General features: G+C 42.0%; 1 protein-coding gene across 3 annotated transcripts in view; it reads left to right on the top strand.

The window, feature by feature from the left end:
- Positions 1–17,911, top strand: part of CPXM2 (carboxypeptidase X, M14 family member 2) — a 138,210-nt gene that overhangs the window by 22,182 nt on the left and 98,117 nt on the right. Inside the window, exons 1-2 of one of the 3 annotated variants that reach the window (XM_056529075.1) lie at positions 11,589–11,634; positions 12,205–12,303. In XM_056529075.1, coding sequence (XP_056385050.1) covers positions 12,243–12,303 — 61 coding nt within the window. In that variant the 5' untranslated portion in view covers positions 11,589–11,634; positions 12,205–12,242. Of the gene's footprint in view, positions 1–11,588; positions 11,635–12,093; positions 12,122–12,204; positions 12,304–17,911 lie in introns of those variants that run through there. The other 2 variants (XM_056529076.1, XM_056529074.1) reach the window with 2 other exon arrangements.

The raw sequence follows: 17,911 nt of genomic DNA on the forward strand, positions 1-17,911 counted from the left end.
GTGCCAGCAGGCACTATATTTATTCGAGTAAGAACCAATGACGCGTTTCGGAGGTAGAACCCTCCTTCCTCAGATTGGCAGATTGGCATCTCTAATAAATATGGTGCCTGCTGGCACTTTAACCGCCATATTGCTTTGGCTAAGTTTATTTTATCTTGGAAATTGGAACAGCACCTGACGTATGGGTCGTATTTTGCTCTTTATATCTACATCTGGTAAACAGCATTACTGCAGTGAAAGGGGTACTCCACTGAAAAACAATTTTTTTTTTAAATCAACTGGTGCCAGAAAGTTAAACAGATTGGTAAATTACTTCTATTTAAGAAACGTAATCCTTCCAGTACTTATCAGCTGCTGTTTGCTCCACAGGAAGTTGTTTTCTTTTTGAATTTCTTTTCTGTCTGACCAGAGTGCTCTCTGCTGACACCTCTGTCGATTTCAGGAACTGTCCAGAGTAGGAGCAAATAGCTATAGCAAACCTCTCCTGCTCAGGATAGTTCCTGAAATGGACAGATGTGTCAGCGGAGAGCACTGTGGTCAGATAGAAAAGAAATTCAAAAAGAAAATAACTTCCTGTGGAGCATACAGCAGCTGATAAGTACTGGAAGGATTACCATTTTTTTTATAGAAGTAATTTACAAATCTGTTTAACTTTCTGGCACCAGTTGATAAAAAAAATGGTTTTCACTGGTGTTACCCCTTTAACTTTCTAGTATTCTGTAGAATTCACTACAATCTTCTGGTAAATAGGTTGGGTATTGTCATTATTATTATGATTGGCTGGTCATGTAATGCATGGATGAACAGGGTCCACCAGATTGGGAGGTATTTCTACTTAGAGTCTCTGCGCATAGTTTAATTAATAGGTATTCTGTGAAAGGGACCCCCCTATGGTCTCAAGTCATCTTGAGAAGACGTCCCAAATGGAGTGCTACTTTATAGTAATAGATTCTCAAATATGATTTCTCATGTACAATGTGCCCCAGTTTTAGCTAGCTCTGTATTATGTGTGCTAGTTATTTAGAATATGACAGTATGAATGTACATACATTATGATAATGTGTATCTAGACCTATATTATGATTTTATATGGTATCTTAAATGGTAGCTTTACAAAAGAAACTTATTTTCTAATGTACAGATTAAAGGGGATCTGCATCAAAGCGCATACATTTAATGTTAAAATGTCAATTGTCCATGTTGTTGTAAAAAAAAAACTTTTGACATGTCACAGAGAAATGTCATAAGTTTTGATTGGTCAGCACTGAGACCCCCACTGATCAGCAGAACAGGGGGAAGAAGCATACAAAGGCTTCACTCCCCACTCTCAGCAATCTCTGTCCTTTACTGGATGGCCCCATAGATTTGGGTTGTCTAGTGAAGCCGGATGGAGATCTCTGGGAGTTGGGGAGTGAAGTGCTTGAGTTCATGCTGCTTACCACTCCTTCAACTGATCAGTAGGGGTCTCAGCTCTAAGATGCTGGCCGAGCAATGTTTGACATGTCTCTGTGACATAGGCACTTCTTGTTTTAATGACAGACATTTTGAGTGATCTTGTATGTGGTGTCCCGGTACCATACACGTACTGTACCTTGTGTTATAAGTCCCCAAAGTCAGAGTTCCTCTGTACTTATAGGATTCTCTTAGTGGGATAACCCCTAGTCACCTCTTCCTTCTTTAATTTTATGTGTTTGTAATATATATATATATATATATATATATATATATATATATATATATATTGTATAATGTAGATATTGCTTCCAGGATCTTAGGTCACATGATTAATAATTATATTGTTTTGCTAAGGTTAAGGACCTTCCAGGTCAGGTGCTCATGTCCCATGTTGTATCACAATGCTTTGTATTAGGACTGACAGGTCTGGGGAACCAATAAGCTGTAAGCCCGCCCCTTTAGATATAAGGTTGCTGTTATCCAATCATCGCTCTCTTTCTCTTGGGATATGACAGCGAGCGGAGCTCTGTGTATACCTGCAAGACAAATCTAGGCCTGAAGCCTGCTAACTTCAGCCGAATACAAAACCATGAGTTCAATCTAACTCAATCCTAATCCTATGTGACTGCTGGACCTAAACAATTCCCCTAAATCCAGTGGAACATCGTAAAGCAATTACTTCAAGCTTTTTCCCTACAAGGTCCCAACCAAACCTGTGAGGAACCTAAAGTCCGGTCCTCTGTAAAGACTGTTATTACGTTTAACCTGCATAAAATCTGCAGTAAAGTTATCTTCAGTTTACTAAAATTCCGGTTATGGACAATCCTTTATTCCTCCCTATTGTTCCTGGGACGGGTGGCGGTAGGATATATATAGAGAGAGGAACCCGCACCCTGGCGTCACGACAGTTAAGGGTTAATCCAACACCCTTTCATCACTTCACAGCTACACCCTACCTACCCTACACCCCCAAGCTACCACATATATATGGCTCTTATTGGATTCTTCTTGTTTCTAAGGAGTCATGGGGTGGGGAAACCTAACGGGTTTGCTACCTTGGCACTGCCACTTGAGTACGGTATGTTGCTGTATACATCTCTGACACCTTTCTATCCTTCCAGTATTGTGGAAAATGAGAATCAGTTTTAACACTGATACATTTGAAGGGATTATATAGTGGAATTAGTTCATTTGTTATTGTCCCCAGGCTGCCTACAAAAATAATAAAAGCTTTAACTTACCGATCGCCGCCCCCTTGTAGCTCCGGGATCATTCTGCTTTTTTATATTTCTCAGTATAAACAGTGACCAGCGGTGGCTGTAGGATTCTGGACAAGGGTCTTTGATCCAGGGATTTATTTTAACACATAGATGTAAGTGTGATTCCATAAATGTATTGTTGTTGTGAATACTTTTTAATCCCTGGGACCTTTGGTGTCTATATATTCAGTGGTATAGCTATGTTTTTCTAGGGAAAATGTAAAGTGCAACTGTCATCAAATCTGGGCCATATAACCTTCATACAGCCTCTGTACTGTGTGCAGATTGTGTATTAGGCAGCGTTTACCTTCTGTCTGCCGTCCTTTATTACCCCAAAAAACAGTTTTGATGGAAGCCGCACACAATCGGATAGGCTTGCCCGGGGTTCGCAATGCCCCGCCACCACTCCTATCCCCTGCATGTCAACGCTGGGACCACTGTGTGATTGACACTTTGGCATATGCCCCTTCACTTTTACCCCATGCGCGCCGCGGCATGTGTCATCATGCTCTGCTGTTCAAAAAAACTTTATTCAGATGTGCACCTTTACTATGACTGAATATCTAATAGTGCCCGCTATCCTCTTCTTTCTTCTTGCTGTGTCGGTGACCGGAGACGCATGCTCTGTTGCTTCTATTCCCAGTGCCTAGAGGCAGAGAGGAAGCGTGGTCCCTGCCTCTAGCACTGGGCACGGGCACTGAGGAGGTAGGCGGTGGGAGCGAGCGCTTGCCATGACGACACATGCCGCGGCACGCACGGCGGATAAGTGAAGGGGTGCATGCGCTGGGACCTGTGTGTCAATCACACAGAGGTCCCAGCGCGGATGTGCAGGGGATAGGCATGGTGGCGGCGTGGTGGCGGCGGGGCATTGTGGACCCCGGCCACGCCTTTCTGACTGTGTGCGGCTTCAATAAAAACAGTTTTTTGGGGTAATAAAGGACAGTAATAAAGGTAAAAACACTGCCTAATACACAATCTGCACACAGTACAGAGGCTGTATGAAGGTTATATGGCCCAGATTTGATAACAGTTGCACTTTAAGTCTGCTGCCATAGCCCTGTATTTAAATATACAGACAAAGGCGGAGTGGCTTGTTGGTCACCCCTAACTCCCAAGCACCTCAGCTACATCTCCGGCTGGTGCATCTCTATTTAATTTACCATTCTTTGTATACAGTCATGTGTGACCACGAGCACAACAATTCTGCATCATTCTTTGCACATTATCTATTAGTTTGATGCCTGTATAAACATCATGTCAGGCCTATTTAAGGAGATAAAATTGACTCCCTGAAAATAATGAGTTCAGAATGTTAAACTCCATTGAAGCTTCTTGTTCCGGGACAGTTAATGTTCCATCACTTTCCAGACTACAATCCTAGCCAACAACGGAGATGCAGCCAACCAGATCGCACATGTTTTTTCCCGATACACTTCACTCTTACATAAAACACCTGAATCCACTTAATGAAATCCAGATGAACAAGTCAAACATTACTTACATAATCCCATCATCATAAGTGGACCGGTGACTGAAGAACAGTAAATCACGAACAGCAATATCACAGCTCAGTCATGCTAGTCCCTGATGTTCATGGATTACAGTCTAGAAATGAAGTGGATTCAGATTTATCAGTACTATTGATGGAGACCGGGACGGCGCTAGATAAAGCTTTTCATTATTTTGAGCAATGTCTGCAAAGCAACTTAAATTTATTTTTATAGAGAACTAGCTGAATACCCGGCGTTGCCCGGTTTTTCCTTCCTAATCCTTGTTGGGGAGGAAAATAAACAAAGGAGGAAGCTTTTGACTTCATATCCCGTCCTCATATATTGTTGTCATATCCCAACCCCATATCCCGTCCTCATATCACGACCTCCTATCCTGACCTCCTTTCCTGTCATCATATCCCGTCCTCATATCCCATCCTCATATCCCGTCCTCATATCCCGACCTCCTATCCCGACCTCCTATCTCGACCTCCTATCCCGACCTCCTATCCAGACCTCCTTTCCCATCCTCCTATCCCGTCCTCCTATCCCATCCTCCTATCTCGACCTCCTATCCCGTCATCCTATTCCATCCTCCTATCGCGTCCTCCTATCCCGTCCTCCTATCTCAACCTCCTATCCCGGTCCTCCTATCCCGGTCCTCCTATCCCAGTCCTCCTATCCCGACCTCCTATCCTGTTCTCCTATCCCATCCTCCTATCCCGACCTCCTATCCCGACCTCCTATCCTGACCTCCTATACCGTCCTCCTATCCCGTCCTCTTATCCCATCCTCCTCTCCCGTCCTCCTATCCAGACCTCCTATCGCGACCTGTAATATATGTACCAGGAATTGAAATATCTCCAGCCGTACGGAAGTTATGCAGTAACATATATTTCCCATTGACTTGTATGGGACTTTAAAGATAAACCCCGCCCCTGGCAAATGGGGGTGAGTAAGGGTTAAATCACCTATCCTATGTTTGTTGTTGACATATAAGTAACATGTGTGCCAAGTTTCATGTTAATATCATTAGCCGTTTGGACGTGATGCTGGAACACACACACATATACATACACATACACACACATACATACATACACACATATACACACATATACACACACATACACACACATACATACACACACACATATACACACACATACATACATACACACATATACACACATATACATACACATACACACACATACATACATACACACATATACATACACATACACACATACATACATACACACACACACATACATACACATATACACATACATACATACACACACACATACACACATACACACATACACACACACACACACACACATACACACATACACACACACACATACACACACACACACACACACGTTGAGTTTTATATATATAGATGTGTAATACAAATCAGTGTTCTGAAGCAAGCTCTGGCTCTATATTGAGACATGCCTAGAATAAGACATAGCCCTTTGCCTTCCCATATGGTGTCACTGATAGTTTCAAATATTGTCACATTTCACGAATGAAACTCTTTAGGTCAATGTTGTGTTTTTGTATCAGATGTAGAAATGTCTCGCGTCAGCCAAATATACGTGTCTATTTAACGGAATGATGGGAAAGTTACTCCTAAACACTACAACGAGAACAAGTGAATGGGCTTGATTAAATCTAATATGCCCCATCCTTCATCCCACAGTATTGCTGTTATGGGACAGTTTAAAGGCCCCTATTTACATTAGATCATCGTCCAATCCCCCCCCCCCCCATGCGTGGGGGGGTTCGGGGGAGCGGGATGTGTGGCAGCTGCGGCCATCGCCGTAACACAGATACTGTTTTCACCACAGTGTGCCTCCAGTTGTTTTCCCACTACAACTGCCAGCATTCCCTGACAGCCAATAGATGTCAGGGCAAGCTGGGAGTTGTAGTGGTGAAACAGCTGGAGGTACACTGTATAGGTGAACTAAGGGCAGAAGTCATACCCCTGCAGGAATAAGTGACATCGTGCCTGCTAGGGAAGTCTGCCTGGTAAGTGAGTGTTGTGAATAGGTGGTGCAGGTAATAGTGTAAGGTATGTTGGTATTTAACCCTTAATTGTCGTGACGCCAGGATAAGGTTTCCTTAGGGTAATGGTCCTACCGCCAACCGTCCCACAAACGGCAGGGAGAAATAACGGAATGTCCACAGCAGATATTGATGGAAACCGGAATAAACGTTACTGCATATTTTATGCAACTGCAGGTAACAGAACAGTCTTTGTATAGAGAACCGTAGTTCAGGTTCCTCACAGGTTTGCTGGGACTTCTGAATACAATGAGCTTTGGTTTGCTAGCCACTGTGCTACTGGTTTGAAGACAATTGAGTTGCAGTAGTCACACAGGATTTTAGTATTTTTGAATTGGATGGCTCACGGTTTAGTGGCTGCGGAAGATAAGGCTTCAGGCCTAGCTTGAATTGATGATGAGATATAGATTGATGTGCTTTCTCTGATAGTCCGGAACTAATGAGAGGAAATTAAGTGGCAGCAGCCCCTTATATATTAAGGGGGTGGGACAAAGCTCATTGGCCAGCAGAACCTGTCAGTCCTGACCTCTGGAACTCTGGGTATATCACATGACCCAAAGGTCCTTAAACCATAGCATAACATAAATTAAAGGCACGTGACCTCTAAGGTCCTATGCAGAGGTATTCTAGATTAATTAAATATATAAATATACATTAGATATCAACAGGGTTAGCCCTAAGGGTTAGCCCTTCAGGAGAGCCCATTAGCCCTTCAGGAGAGCCCATTAGCATGGAGGGACTCCAGACAAAGGGACAGGACCAAGTCCTGTACCGGGACACCACATGAGCCCACTGCCAGGCAGACAAAAAGGCATTTTTAATATAGAAAAAAAAAATTAAAGGCAGTGAGGGGGTTAGGGATAGATGGGCAAAAGGCAGGGACAGAAGAAAAAAAGATGGTGGGAGCTACTCTTTAAAGAAACAATGGCTGATTTTGTAAGACCCTCCTCTATCCATCTATCTCCTATCTATCTATCTATCTATCTATCTATCTATCTATCTATCTATCTATCTGTCTATCTCCTATCTATCTATCTATCTATCCCATATCTATCTATCTCATATCTATCTATCTCATATCTATCTATCTATCTATCAACCATCTCTTATATGTATCTGTCTAGCCCAGAAAGCTAGCTGTGATGGAGAACGCAGTAATTCCCCCATTTTACCACTATATTCAGCTTGAAGCTACATGTCTCTTAACCAGACATAATTATAGATGACAAAGCATGTGATTAGGAAGAAAGAAGGTCTCCAGGCATGTATAATATTTTACACACACATTAAAGGTTTGACTGACAGAGCTGGTATCAGAGTGTCAGCCCATTGTGATAGAAAATGGAAAAATAATATCTTGAAGGGATTAAGCAATAAAGAATTTCCGGTTAAATGACGGCTTTATTGCTGCCAACATTTTACTACAATTTACTTTAAAATCCCACCGCTTCTGATCTGGCTCGCCCATCCTACAGTGACGGATAAAGGATCCTGTTTTATCTGCCATGAAGATTCCTGATTCCTTTAGTTTCCTGACAGTACCAGGGCTCACTGCCTATGAGGAATAAGAGACATTAATAAACCTGAAATTTCTACTACAGTGCTCCCTCAAGTTACAATATTAATTGGTTCCAGGACGACCATTGTATGTTGAAACCATTGTATGTTGAGACCAGAACTCTATGGAAACCTGGTAATTGGTTCCAAAGCCCCAAAATGTCATCCAAAAATAGGAAAAAGTGAGAATTAAAGAAAAATAAGTAGATAACTAATATAGATAAAGCAAGTCCTTACATATAAAAGTAAGAAAGATCAATTGGGAGCTGTAAATCACTGTCTATGTCAGTGTTTTCCAAGCAGGGAGCCTCCCGCTGTTGCAAAACTACAACTCCCAGCATGCCCGGACAGCCAAAGGCTGTCCGGGCATGCTAGGAGTTGTAGTTTTGCAACAGCTGGGGGCACCCTGCTTGGGAAACACTGGTCTATGCAGAGGACAGGAGCTTCTTCAGGGTCCTGTACAGTACAGGCAATGTCATAAAAATGTAACATGGAGCCGCCCTCACCTGATGCCCAAAGAAGCAGATAACCCTGGTACAGGTAAAGAGTACAGAACATGTAATACCTCCCTGTACTGTAGGGGGCGCTACCAGACACCAGTCAGTGCATACACTTCAGTAATACAGGTGTTTTACCAGTAAATTGCCCATTCTGATTGGTCAGTTCTCTCGGCCATTGACAAGTTTCACAGATCTGGACTGTCTGTACATTGTATGTTGAGTCTGGTTTCACCTTACAATGGTCCAGAACTGACCATTGTATGTTGAAACTATTGTATGTTGAGGCCATTGTAAGTTGAGGGATCACTGTATTGTATTTGCACTAAAATATGTTCAGTTTTCGCTTATCATTACTTAGGATCAAAGGTATTTTGCACTCTATAACCTGTTTATTTTTCATACCAGTATTTACTCTTACTTATTTACTTGCTTACATAAAGCTTAGTAGGTGCTTAGCTGTGAAACCTTGGCTGTCCATACACATTAGATTAAATGGGTATGGACTATAAGAGGGACGGTCCGGCACAAGCATGAGTGGGGTATGGTGGCTATAGGTGGGAGAGGCAATGCTGGGATCCCGAAGGGACGTGGATACTGGTGGCACAAAGTCTGATGCAGACAGACAAAATGTAGAACAAAGAAGACCGAAGACTTCACTCAGCAATCACCACCAACGTGTATTTTATTCATTCCTGTGTAGTCCTGAGGCAGGGGCACTCTGGAACAGGCTGTTTCACACTTTGGAACAGGCTGTTTCACACAATCTTGCGCTTCTTCTATCCAAAGCAGGCATACCGGCTAGAAGAAGCGCGAGATCGCGCAAAATAGCCTATCCTGGAGTGCCCCTGCCTCCCCCATCGAACGCCAACACATGATTGAATAAAAGACACGTTAGATGGAGAGTGCAGTCTTCAGTCTTCTTTGTTCTTAGATAAAATTGGTATTCTAGCACTTGAAAATGGTTCTCTTATTCACAGGATAGGGGATGAGTGTCTGATAGTTAGGGGTCCTGAGATACCCAAGTACAAAGCTCTTGTGCTCCAGATAACTGTGCATGGAGTACATGCCAACACACCAATCCATGCAGCAAAGAGAGCCCGACCCTGCTCTAGAGATTGTGAGGGGTCCCAGAGGTCAGAACCCCCCCCTTAACCCCTTTAATGTTGTCCAAACCAACAGAATTCAATGAGAATGACAAACCGTGTACTGTGTATAGTGTCCTACAGACTCTCTCTGATGGCAGTTGTTTCACTCTGTAGAGAGACAAGTCACTATTAGAGGTCACTACCAGAGGTCTTGCAATGGGTTATTTCTTCGTTCCAAGCATTCACGAGTATGGGGCAAATAAAATCATGAGATGCATGAAAAGGGGCAAGGAAATAATTCTACCACTGTACAAATCACTAGTCAGACCACACATAGAATACTGTGTACAGTACTGGGCACCAGTGTACAAGAAAGATATAGTGGAGCTGGAGAGGGTTCAAAGACGGGAAACCAGAGTAATAAGGAGAATGGGAGGATTACAGCACAGAGAAAGATTATCAGGATTAGGGTTATTTAGTTTAGAAAAAAAGTATGTATATAATAACTATGTATAGATATATTAGGGAGATCTCTCCCGTGATCTATTTATACCCAGGACTGTATCTATAACAAGGGGCATCCTCTACATCTAGAGGAAAGAAGGTTTCTACACCAGCACAGATGGGGGTTCTTTACTGTAAGAGCAGTGAGACTGTGTAATTCTCTGCTAGAGGAAATGGTCATTGTGAACTCTAAACTGTAAACTGAGTTTAAAAGAGCCCTGGACATGTTTCCGGAAAGTAATAACATTACAGGTTTTGGATATTAGACTTATAGGGAAAGAACGTTAGTCCAGGGATTTATTCTGATGCTATATTTGGAGTCGGGAAGGAATTTTTCCTCTAGTATGCGGCAAATGGGGTCAGCCTCGTAAGGCTTTTTTTGCTTTCCTCTGGATCAACTCAGTAGGGACACAACAAGGATATAGGTTGAACTAGATGGACTCTGGTCTTTTTTCAACCTGATGAACTATGTTACACACACCAGGACCACAGTGGTGGCCATAACCATTGGAAACTGCTCACAAACAAAGCGAAAGACTTTGCAAATCTCCCGAAAGCCACAAGACTTGGTTGGAAGCGTTGGAATATAATATTCTACACAGACATGGGTGCTATGGAGTGTAGGAGCTCTGTTTTGCCATATAGTAACTCTTTATTACAGTGGTCCCTCAAGTTACAATATTAATTGGTTCCAGGATGACCATTGTATGTTGAAACCATTGTATGTTGAGACCATACCTCTATGGAAACCTGGTAATTGGTTCTGAAGCCCCAAAATGTCATCCAAAAATAGTGTGGTAAAGTGTACGGGAAAGTGGTGGATGGAGTGTATATTTCACCTGGTTTCCTCTGCCAGGCACGATAAAGGAAATCCAGAAGGTTATGTTGCTTTAGCAGAGCATAGTCTGCTGGGGCTTTTTTGTTTAAGTTACATGGGCTGGATTTCCTGGATTGGAGGACAGGTTGGATGTAGGAGTGCTCCAGTCCACACTCCTAGTCCACTACGGGTTTCCCTAATATAAGGTGTTCTCAGGTGTGGCTTCGGGGGCTGATTGCTGGAGAGACTGAGATGAGAAGCAGCCACAGCCAGAACTGCAGCTCAAACCTACCAGGTCTTAACCTTCCTCTATGGATATTTGCGTGAGTTTGTTGGGGCCAGACATTAGGCCCACAGTAGGATAGTGAGGTATCCTGATGTTTAGTTAGGGCCGGACAGGCTTAGGTTTGGTTGTTTTGTTTGCACTATGCTTTGTGTCTAAAATCATTTAAACAAAACATTCTCTTGGATGTTTGAAACCTGCTGCCTGTGTGAATACTGTCATTGCCGACTCCACCGTGTGAGCTGTTCCCTACAATAGGTAAAAGTGAGGATTAAAGAAAACTAAGTAGATAACTAATGCAGATAAAGCAAATCCTTCCATATAAAAGTGAGAAAGTAATATAGAGGACAGGAGCTTCTTCAGGGTTCTGTACAGTACACACAGTGGGGGAGATTTATCAAAACCAGTCCAGAGGAAACGTTGCTGAGTTGCCCATAGCAACCAATCAGATCGCTTTTTTCATTTTGCACAGGCCTTGTTAAAAATGAAAGAAGCGATCTGATTGGTTGCTATGGGCAACTGGGCAACTTTTCCTCTGGACAGGTTTTGATAAATCTCCCCCAGTGTCCTGAAAAAGTAAAATGGAGTTGCCCTCCCTGGCACAGGTAAAGAGTAGTACAGAACATGTAATACCTCCCTGTACTGAAGGGGGCACTACCAGACAGCAAGTCAGTGCATGCACTTCAGTAATACAGGGCTTTTACCAGTAAAATGCCCATTCTGGTTGGTTGGTTCTTCCAGTCATTGACACGTTTGGAAGATCTGGACTGTCTGTATCCCTGTATGTTGAGTCTGGTTTCAAGTTGCAATGGTCCAGAAAAGACCATTGTATGTTGAGGCCATTGTAAGTTGAGGGATCACTGTACCTCAATCTCTATAATTTGCCACCAAATTCAACATACTAAAATGTATAGAGCATCTTATAGAAAAACTTTGTATGCTGTGCATTAACTATTGGAGTCATATAAAGAAACATTATGGACCAGTAACCTCTATGTGTGCTTTATTACGGCTCTGTAAATCCTGAGGGTTATAAGGAGCTCTGTGTCACTGTGCCTGTGTCCGTGATCACTCTCTCTGCAGATGTGCATAGTGTGTGACTGTTCTCAGCCATGTTTAATACAATTATAAGCACACAAACATTGTAATAAGTCAACTGTCTCTTTCTTCCTCAGCCAAAAACAGTAGCAAGAAGGCCGAGAAAAACAAGAAAATGTCTGAAAAATTTGTCTTTGGAACAGGCGAGGAGAAGATGACCCAACAAGTCAAAGAGAGTGCGTGAGAATATTTTTTTTCCTGCTTTGTCTGTATCTGTAATGTTTTCCTGCCTCTATAACATCATTGGCCCAGATTTATCAAACTGTGTGAGAGAAAAAGTGGAGTGATTTCCCCGCAGCAGCCAATCACAGCTCAGCTTTCACTTTACCTCAGATCGTTAGCTGAGCTGTGATTGGTTGCTGGGGGAAAATCACTCCACTTTTTCTCTCACACAGTTTGATAAATCTGGGCCATTGAGAGCAGGGAAAACATCTCCTGTCAGCAGTAACTCCGAACAGAATAGTGCGACTATAAACAGAGACTCTTCTTTATTTCCTTTGGATCTTCATCTTGTGTATACAGGATGTCCATACCATAGAGCAGTGGTCTTCAACCTGCGGACCTCCAGATGTTGCAAAACTACAACTCCCAGCATGCCCGGACAGCCGATGGCTGTCCGCGCATGCTGGGAGTTGTAGTTTTGAAACATCTGGAGGTCCGCAGGTTGAAGACCACTGCCATAGAGGGAACCCATGCACTACTATAGGGCCTCTGGTTAAAAAGAATGTAGATTAACCCCTTAAGGACTGAGCGATTTCACGTTTTTGCATTTTCGTTTTTTCCTCCTTGCCTTTAAAAAATCATAACCCTTTCAATTTTACACTTAAAAATCTGTGTTATGGCTTATTTTTTGCGCCACCAATTCTACTTTACAGTGACATTAGTCATTTTACCGAAAAAATCCACGGCGAAACAGAAAAAAAATTCATTGTGCGACAAACTTGAAGAAAAATGCCATTTTGTAAATTTTGGGGGCATCCGTTTCTACGCAGTACATTTTTCGGTAAAAGTGACACCTTATCTTTATTCTGTAGGTCCATACAGTTAATATGATACCCTACTTTTATAGGTTTGATTGTGCATTACTTCAGAAAAAAATCATAAATACGTCCTAAGTCCTTAAGGGGTTAAGTTGGCTGTCTTCGTTATGTTAATAGGTGGTGTAAATGTGTGCAGGGATCCCCTCTCAATGTGGGAAAGATGTAAAAAAAAGTGTCCTTAAAACTAGATGGGGACAAATAATTAAATGTCATTCTGTCTTAGTTAGTCAGGGATATAGAAGGGGTAACCAGTGCTTGAAAAACCTCCTCTAATCTATGTCATGGCATCTTTTATGGACTCCTTGATAGCTGGCTACTTCTCCTTTTTGGGTTTCATTCACTTCAATGGGAGTTGAGCTGCTGCAGTAGCCAAGCATGGCCACAACATAATGTATGGCGCTGTTGGCCTCAGGTAGTGCAGCCCCAAGGGTCTGGCATACAGCTAATCGGCCTGGTTGCCTAGTGTGGGCACCTCACAATCTAATATATGACCTATCCTGAGAATAGGTCATCTATAAAGATAGCCCTGAAAACCCCTTTGAACTACAAAAGAACAGGAGCCCAATGCACAGACGAAAATATTTCAACCAGTCATTCTCGTCCATGCAATGTGGAAGTGATGCCTTGAAGGAGGCCAAGATGAAGACCCCGGCGTACTGTTAATCTCTCACACACTCTCTTTGCTTATGAAAGTCACAGATTGTTTTATAAATATATCTTCTGGTTCTGGCTGCATATCTCTGAATCTTTTCCACAGTTTACCTTATGTATAAGCCGAGATCTGATGTAGTGTGGATGGAAAATGTTACTGTCTCCAAAAATATTCCTTCTGCCGTATACAACATGAATGAGCATGACGGCTGTCTTGTGCACTTGCATTGCCTAAAGGATTTCGGATTATAACGCTGGTTAAGCTTCATTATACTTTACTTTGTGATAATGACTTGTAAACTACAGTGCTGCAGGAATCATATGAATCTTTTATATGTACCTTCCGCTAGAAAATATATAGTAGTGCCATGTATTAAAATCTCCCTGCCAAAAAGTGTAAAAGTACATCAAAGTATTTCCATGTGAACTAAGTGCTGATAAGGCAATATTAAATGTGATCCTAAATCTATGAAATGTACTGTATATAGGATGCATTAGAACATTCTGTTACGACTAAGGCCTTGTGTACAGAACCATATTACAGTTGTTTATGGGTTCCTAGATGTGTGGAGCTGTGTTATGGTCATGTATTGGAAAGGGGACTCTCTAAGTTACTTAACTATTTGATTCAGACAAGACTGGGGTGCAGAGATTACCCCTGCAAGGATGTATGGACTATCAAATGTTACTGGTGGAGCTGTGGCATAGTCAGGAATGGACCCCCAAATGCATAATTAGGAAGCCAAACACATAATGGGTTAAGCAAGAAGACAAGATGGCAGTAAAGTCAAGAATGGAGCCAAGGGTAAGAGCTGCCATACAAGTATGAAGTACAAGGCAAGAATGGAGTCAAGGGTAAGAGCCACCATACAAGTATGAAGTACAAGGCAAGAATGGAGTCAAGGGTAAGAGCTGCCATACAAGTATGAGGTACAAGGCAAGAATGGAGTCAAGGGTAAGAACTGCCATACAAGGTATGAGTACAAGGCAAGAATGGAGTCAAGGGTAAGAGCCGCCATAAAGGTATGAGGTACAAGCCAAGAATGGAGCCAAGGGTAAGAGCCGTCATACAAGGTATGAGGTACAAGGCAAGAATGGAGTCAAGGGTAAGAGCCGCCATACAAGTATGAGGTACAAGGCAGGAATGGAGTCTGGAGGGACCACAGTGGAGACAATAACAAGAGGAACAGAAGCAAGAGCCAAGAAACAATGAACCTCAAAGAGCAGGCAAAGCATGGCAGGGCAAAAAACAATCTGCACTTCATGATCCAAAACATCAGGCAGAGAAACCATGGAGGTGAAAAACTCCTTGAAGAAGGTCTGGGTCATCTGGGTTCCTCGGGGAAAAAAGACATCTTGGGATGATACTGAATCCCTCGCCAGCAGACAAATCAGTAATAAAGGGAATTGATGTTTCAGTCTAGGGCTAAATATAAGTAGGCAGGAGCTAATTAAAACTCCAAAGATGTAACGGAAGAGGAACCAATTCCTTAAGGTTTTGCTTTCAGCCTCACCTCCAACATAAGTGAGAGAAGAATTTGCTGGTGCATTAAGCCTCAGAGTAACCATTCAGCAAAGATGAATAAGACAAGTATTTATTTATCCATCTGTTTATCATATATGTACTGTTTAGGAATTTCCTATAGTAAATTTATTATCTCTGAATAATTTATGAACCATTATGAACTATTATCTTTGGATCAACTAACTGTGGATTAATGTGGATTAATCCTTTACGGACTGGTCAACTTCCCCTTATTATCAGTGGATGTGCTATATTTAGCATTATACTGTATGTGCAATGTATGCACATTATTAGTATGTATGCATTTTTTAGAATTGTTCTTATTCATTTATTTGTCTCCTTGTGTCTTTAGAGATCTCCTACTCATTTAGTTTTACTATAGCCTAGAGGACAACTTTAAACTATTTCTAGACTTCCTTGCATTTAGTCCTTTTGGGTACAGGTCCAGTCAGTTACCTTAGATGCAGTTTCACTTACTGAATGAGCTACACTCATTTTTTACTTCCTAAAATACTGACTATGAGATGGCTTGACATTTTACTGTGGTCAATAGGAAAGGGCATGTGCATTGGCAGCAGTTTTTAAAACATTTTGTATGCTAAGTAAATATATTACAATAATGGGATTTTTATTCCAAATGTGATATTTTTATATTTTGGGGTATAGTTTACTGTATAGCCATGTGATGCTGTGTTGCTGACATCGACTGTCTGGCCCCACATGCCCAATAGCCATGTGGGGCCATACATTTGAATCATGTATGGCCAATGCTGTTTAAGGCTCAGATATTCTCCTTTGCTTCACAATATCAGCCTAGCAGGTCATGGAGGATCATCACAGATGAAATGGTTCACAGTGGAGACGGGCATATGGCTGACTGTCTAGTGTCTATGGCATCCAATATCTTAAAAAGTATCGGTCACCAAATAAACTTTTCTAAACTAACTAACTAACTAAAGATTTTAGAGCTTTAAAAAGCTGTGTATCTTACCTTTATTCTTGCTCATATAGTGCAATTTCCCAGCAGGAGAAAGTGGGCGTTTCCCAGCAGGTATGACATCACTGAAGCCTGCTGGGGGACCATTTCCGCCCTCACATGGTTTCAGTGCTGTGTTGAATAGAAGACCTCAAACTCTGTGCATGTTTCAGTGAGGCTCTATGTGTGTCTTAATGAGGTTCTTTGAAGCTTTTAATGAGGCACTATGCATCTTTCAATGAAGCTCTTTGCAGCTTTCAAGTGAGGCTCTTTGCAGCTTTCAGTGAGGCTTTGTGCAGCTGTCAATCAAGCTCAGTGCAAAGAAACACTTCCTGAGTTTGGTCTCCTGCCAGGCCGGTAGGAGACCAAACTCACTGTATTAATTGCAGCAGGGAACAGAACAGAGCCACCTAGTGGCCGTTTTTTCTGTGACATTTTAAACATATTTATGTTGATAATTTTAAAAGCAATTGAATGGGAAAGTTGCTGCTAATTATACAAGGAACACTATATTAACCTGTTCAGGACCAATGATGTAACCTTACGTCATGAGTCCGCTCCCAATCTATAACGCGGGGCCCGTGGCTAATAGCGCGTAGCATTGATCGCGGTGCTGCGCACTATTAAACCTTTAGATGCGGCGTTCAAAGTTGAATGCCACGTCTAAAGTGAAAGTGAAAGCATGCCGGTTAGCTCAGGGAGCTGTTCGGGATAGCCGCGGCGAAATTGCGGCATCCCGAACAGCTTACAAGACAGCTGGAGGATCCCTACCTGCCTGCTCGCTGTCCGATCGCCGAATGACTGCTCAGAGCCTGAGATCCAGGCAGGAGCATTCAAGCGGTAGAATCATCGATCACTGGTTTCCTATGAGAAACCAGTGATCAATGTAAAAGATCAGTGTGTGCAGTGTTATAGGTCCCTATGGGAGCTATAACACTGCAAAAAAAAAGTGGAAAAAAAAGTGAATAAAGATCATTTAACCCCTCCCCTATTAAAAGTTTGAATCACCCCCCTTTTCCCATAAAAAAAAAACACAGTGTAAATAAAAATAAAAATAAACAAATATGGTATCGCCGCGTGCGGAAATGTCCGAATTATAAACATATTTAATTAATTAAACCACACGGTCAATGGCGTACGCGCAAAAAAATTCCAAAGTCCAAAATAGTGCATTTTTGGTCAATAAGTCCTATCAATGCAAAAATGGTACCTCTAAAAACTTCAGATGACGGCGCAAAAAATGAGCCCTCATACCGCCCCATACGCAGAAAAATAAAAAAGTTATAGGGGTCAGAAGATGACAATTTTAAACGTATACATTTTCCTGCATGTAGTTATGATTTTTTCCAGAAGTACGACAAAATCAAACCTATATAAGTAGGGTATCATTTTAATCGTATGGACCTACAGAATAAATATCAGGTGTCATTTTTACCAAACAATGTACTACGTAGAAACGGAAGCCCCCAAAAGTAACAAAATGGCGTTTTTTCAATTTTGTCTCACAATGATTTTCTTTTCCGTTTCGCTGTAGATTTTTGGGCAAAATGACTGATGTCATTACAAAGTAGAATTGGTGGCGCAAAAAATAA

The sequence above is a fragment of the Hyla sarda genome, chromosome 7, assembly GCF_029499605.1.
Source record: "Hyla sarda isolate aHylSar1 chromosome 7, aHylSar1.hap1, whole genome shotgun sequence".
NCBI classification, from domain to species: Eukaryota; Metazoa; Chordata; class Amphibia; order Anura; family Hylidae; genus Hyla; species Hyla sarda.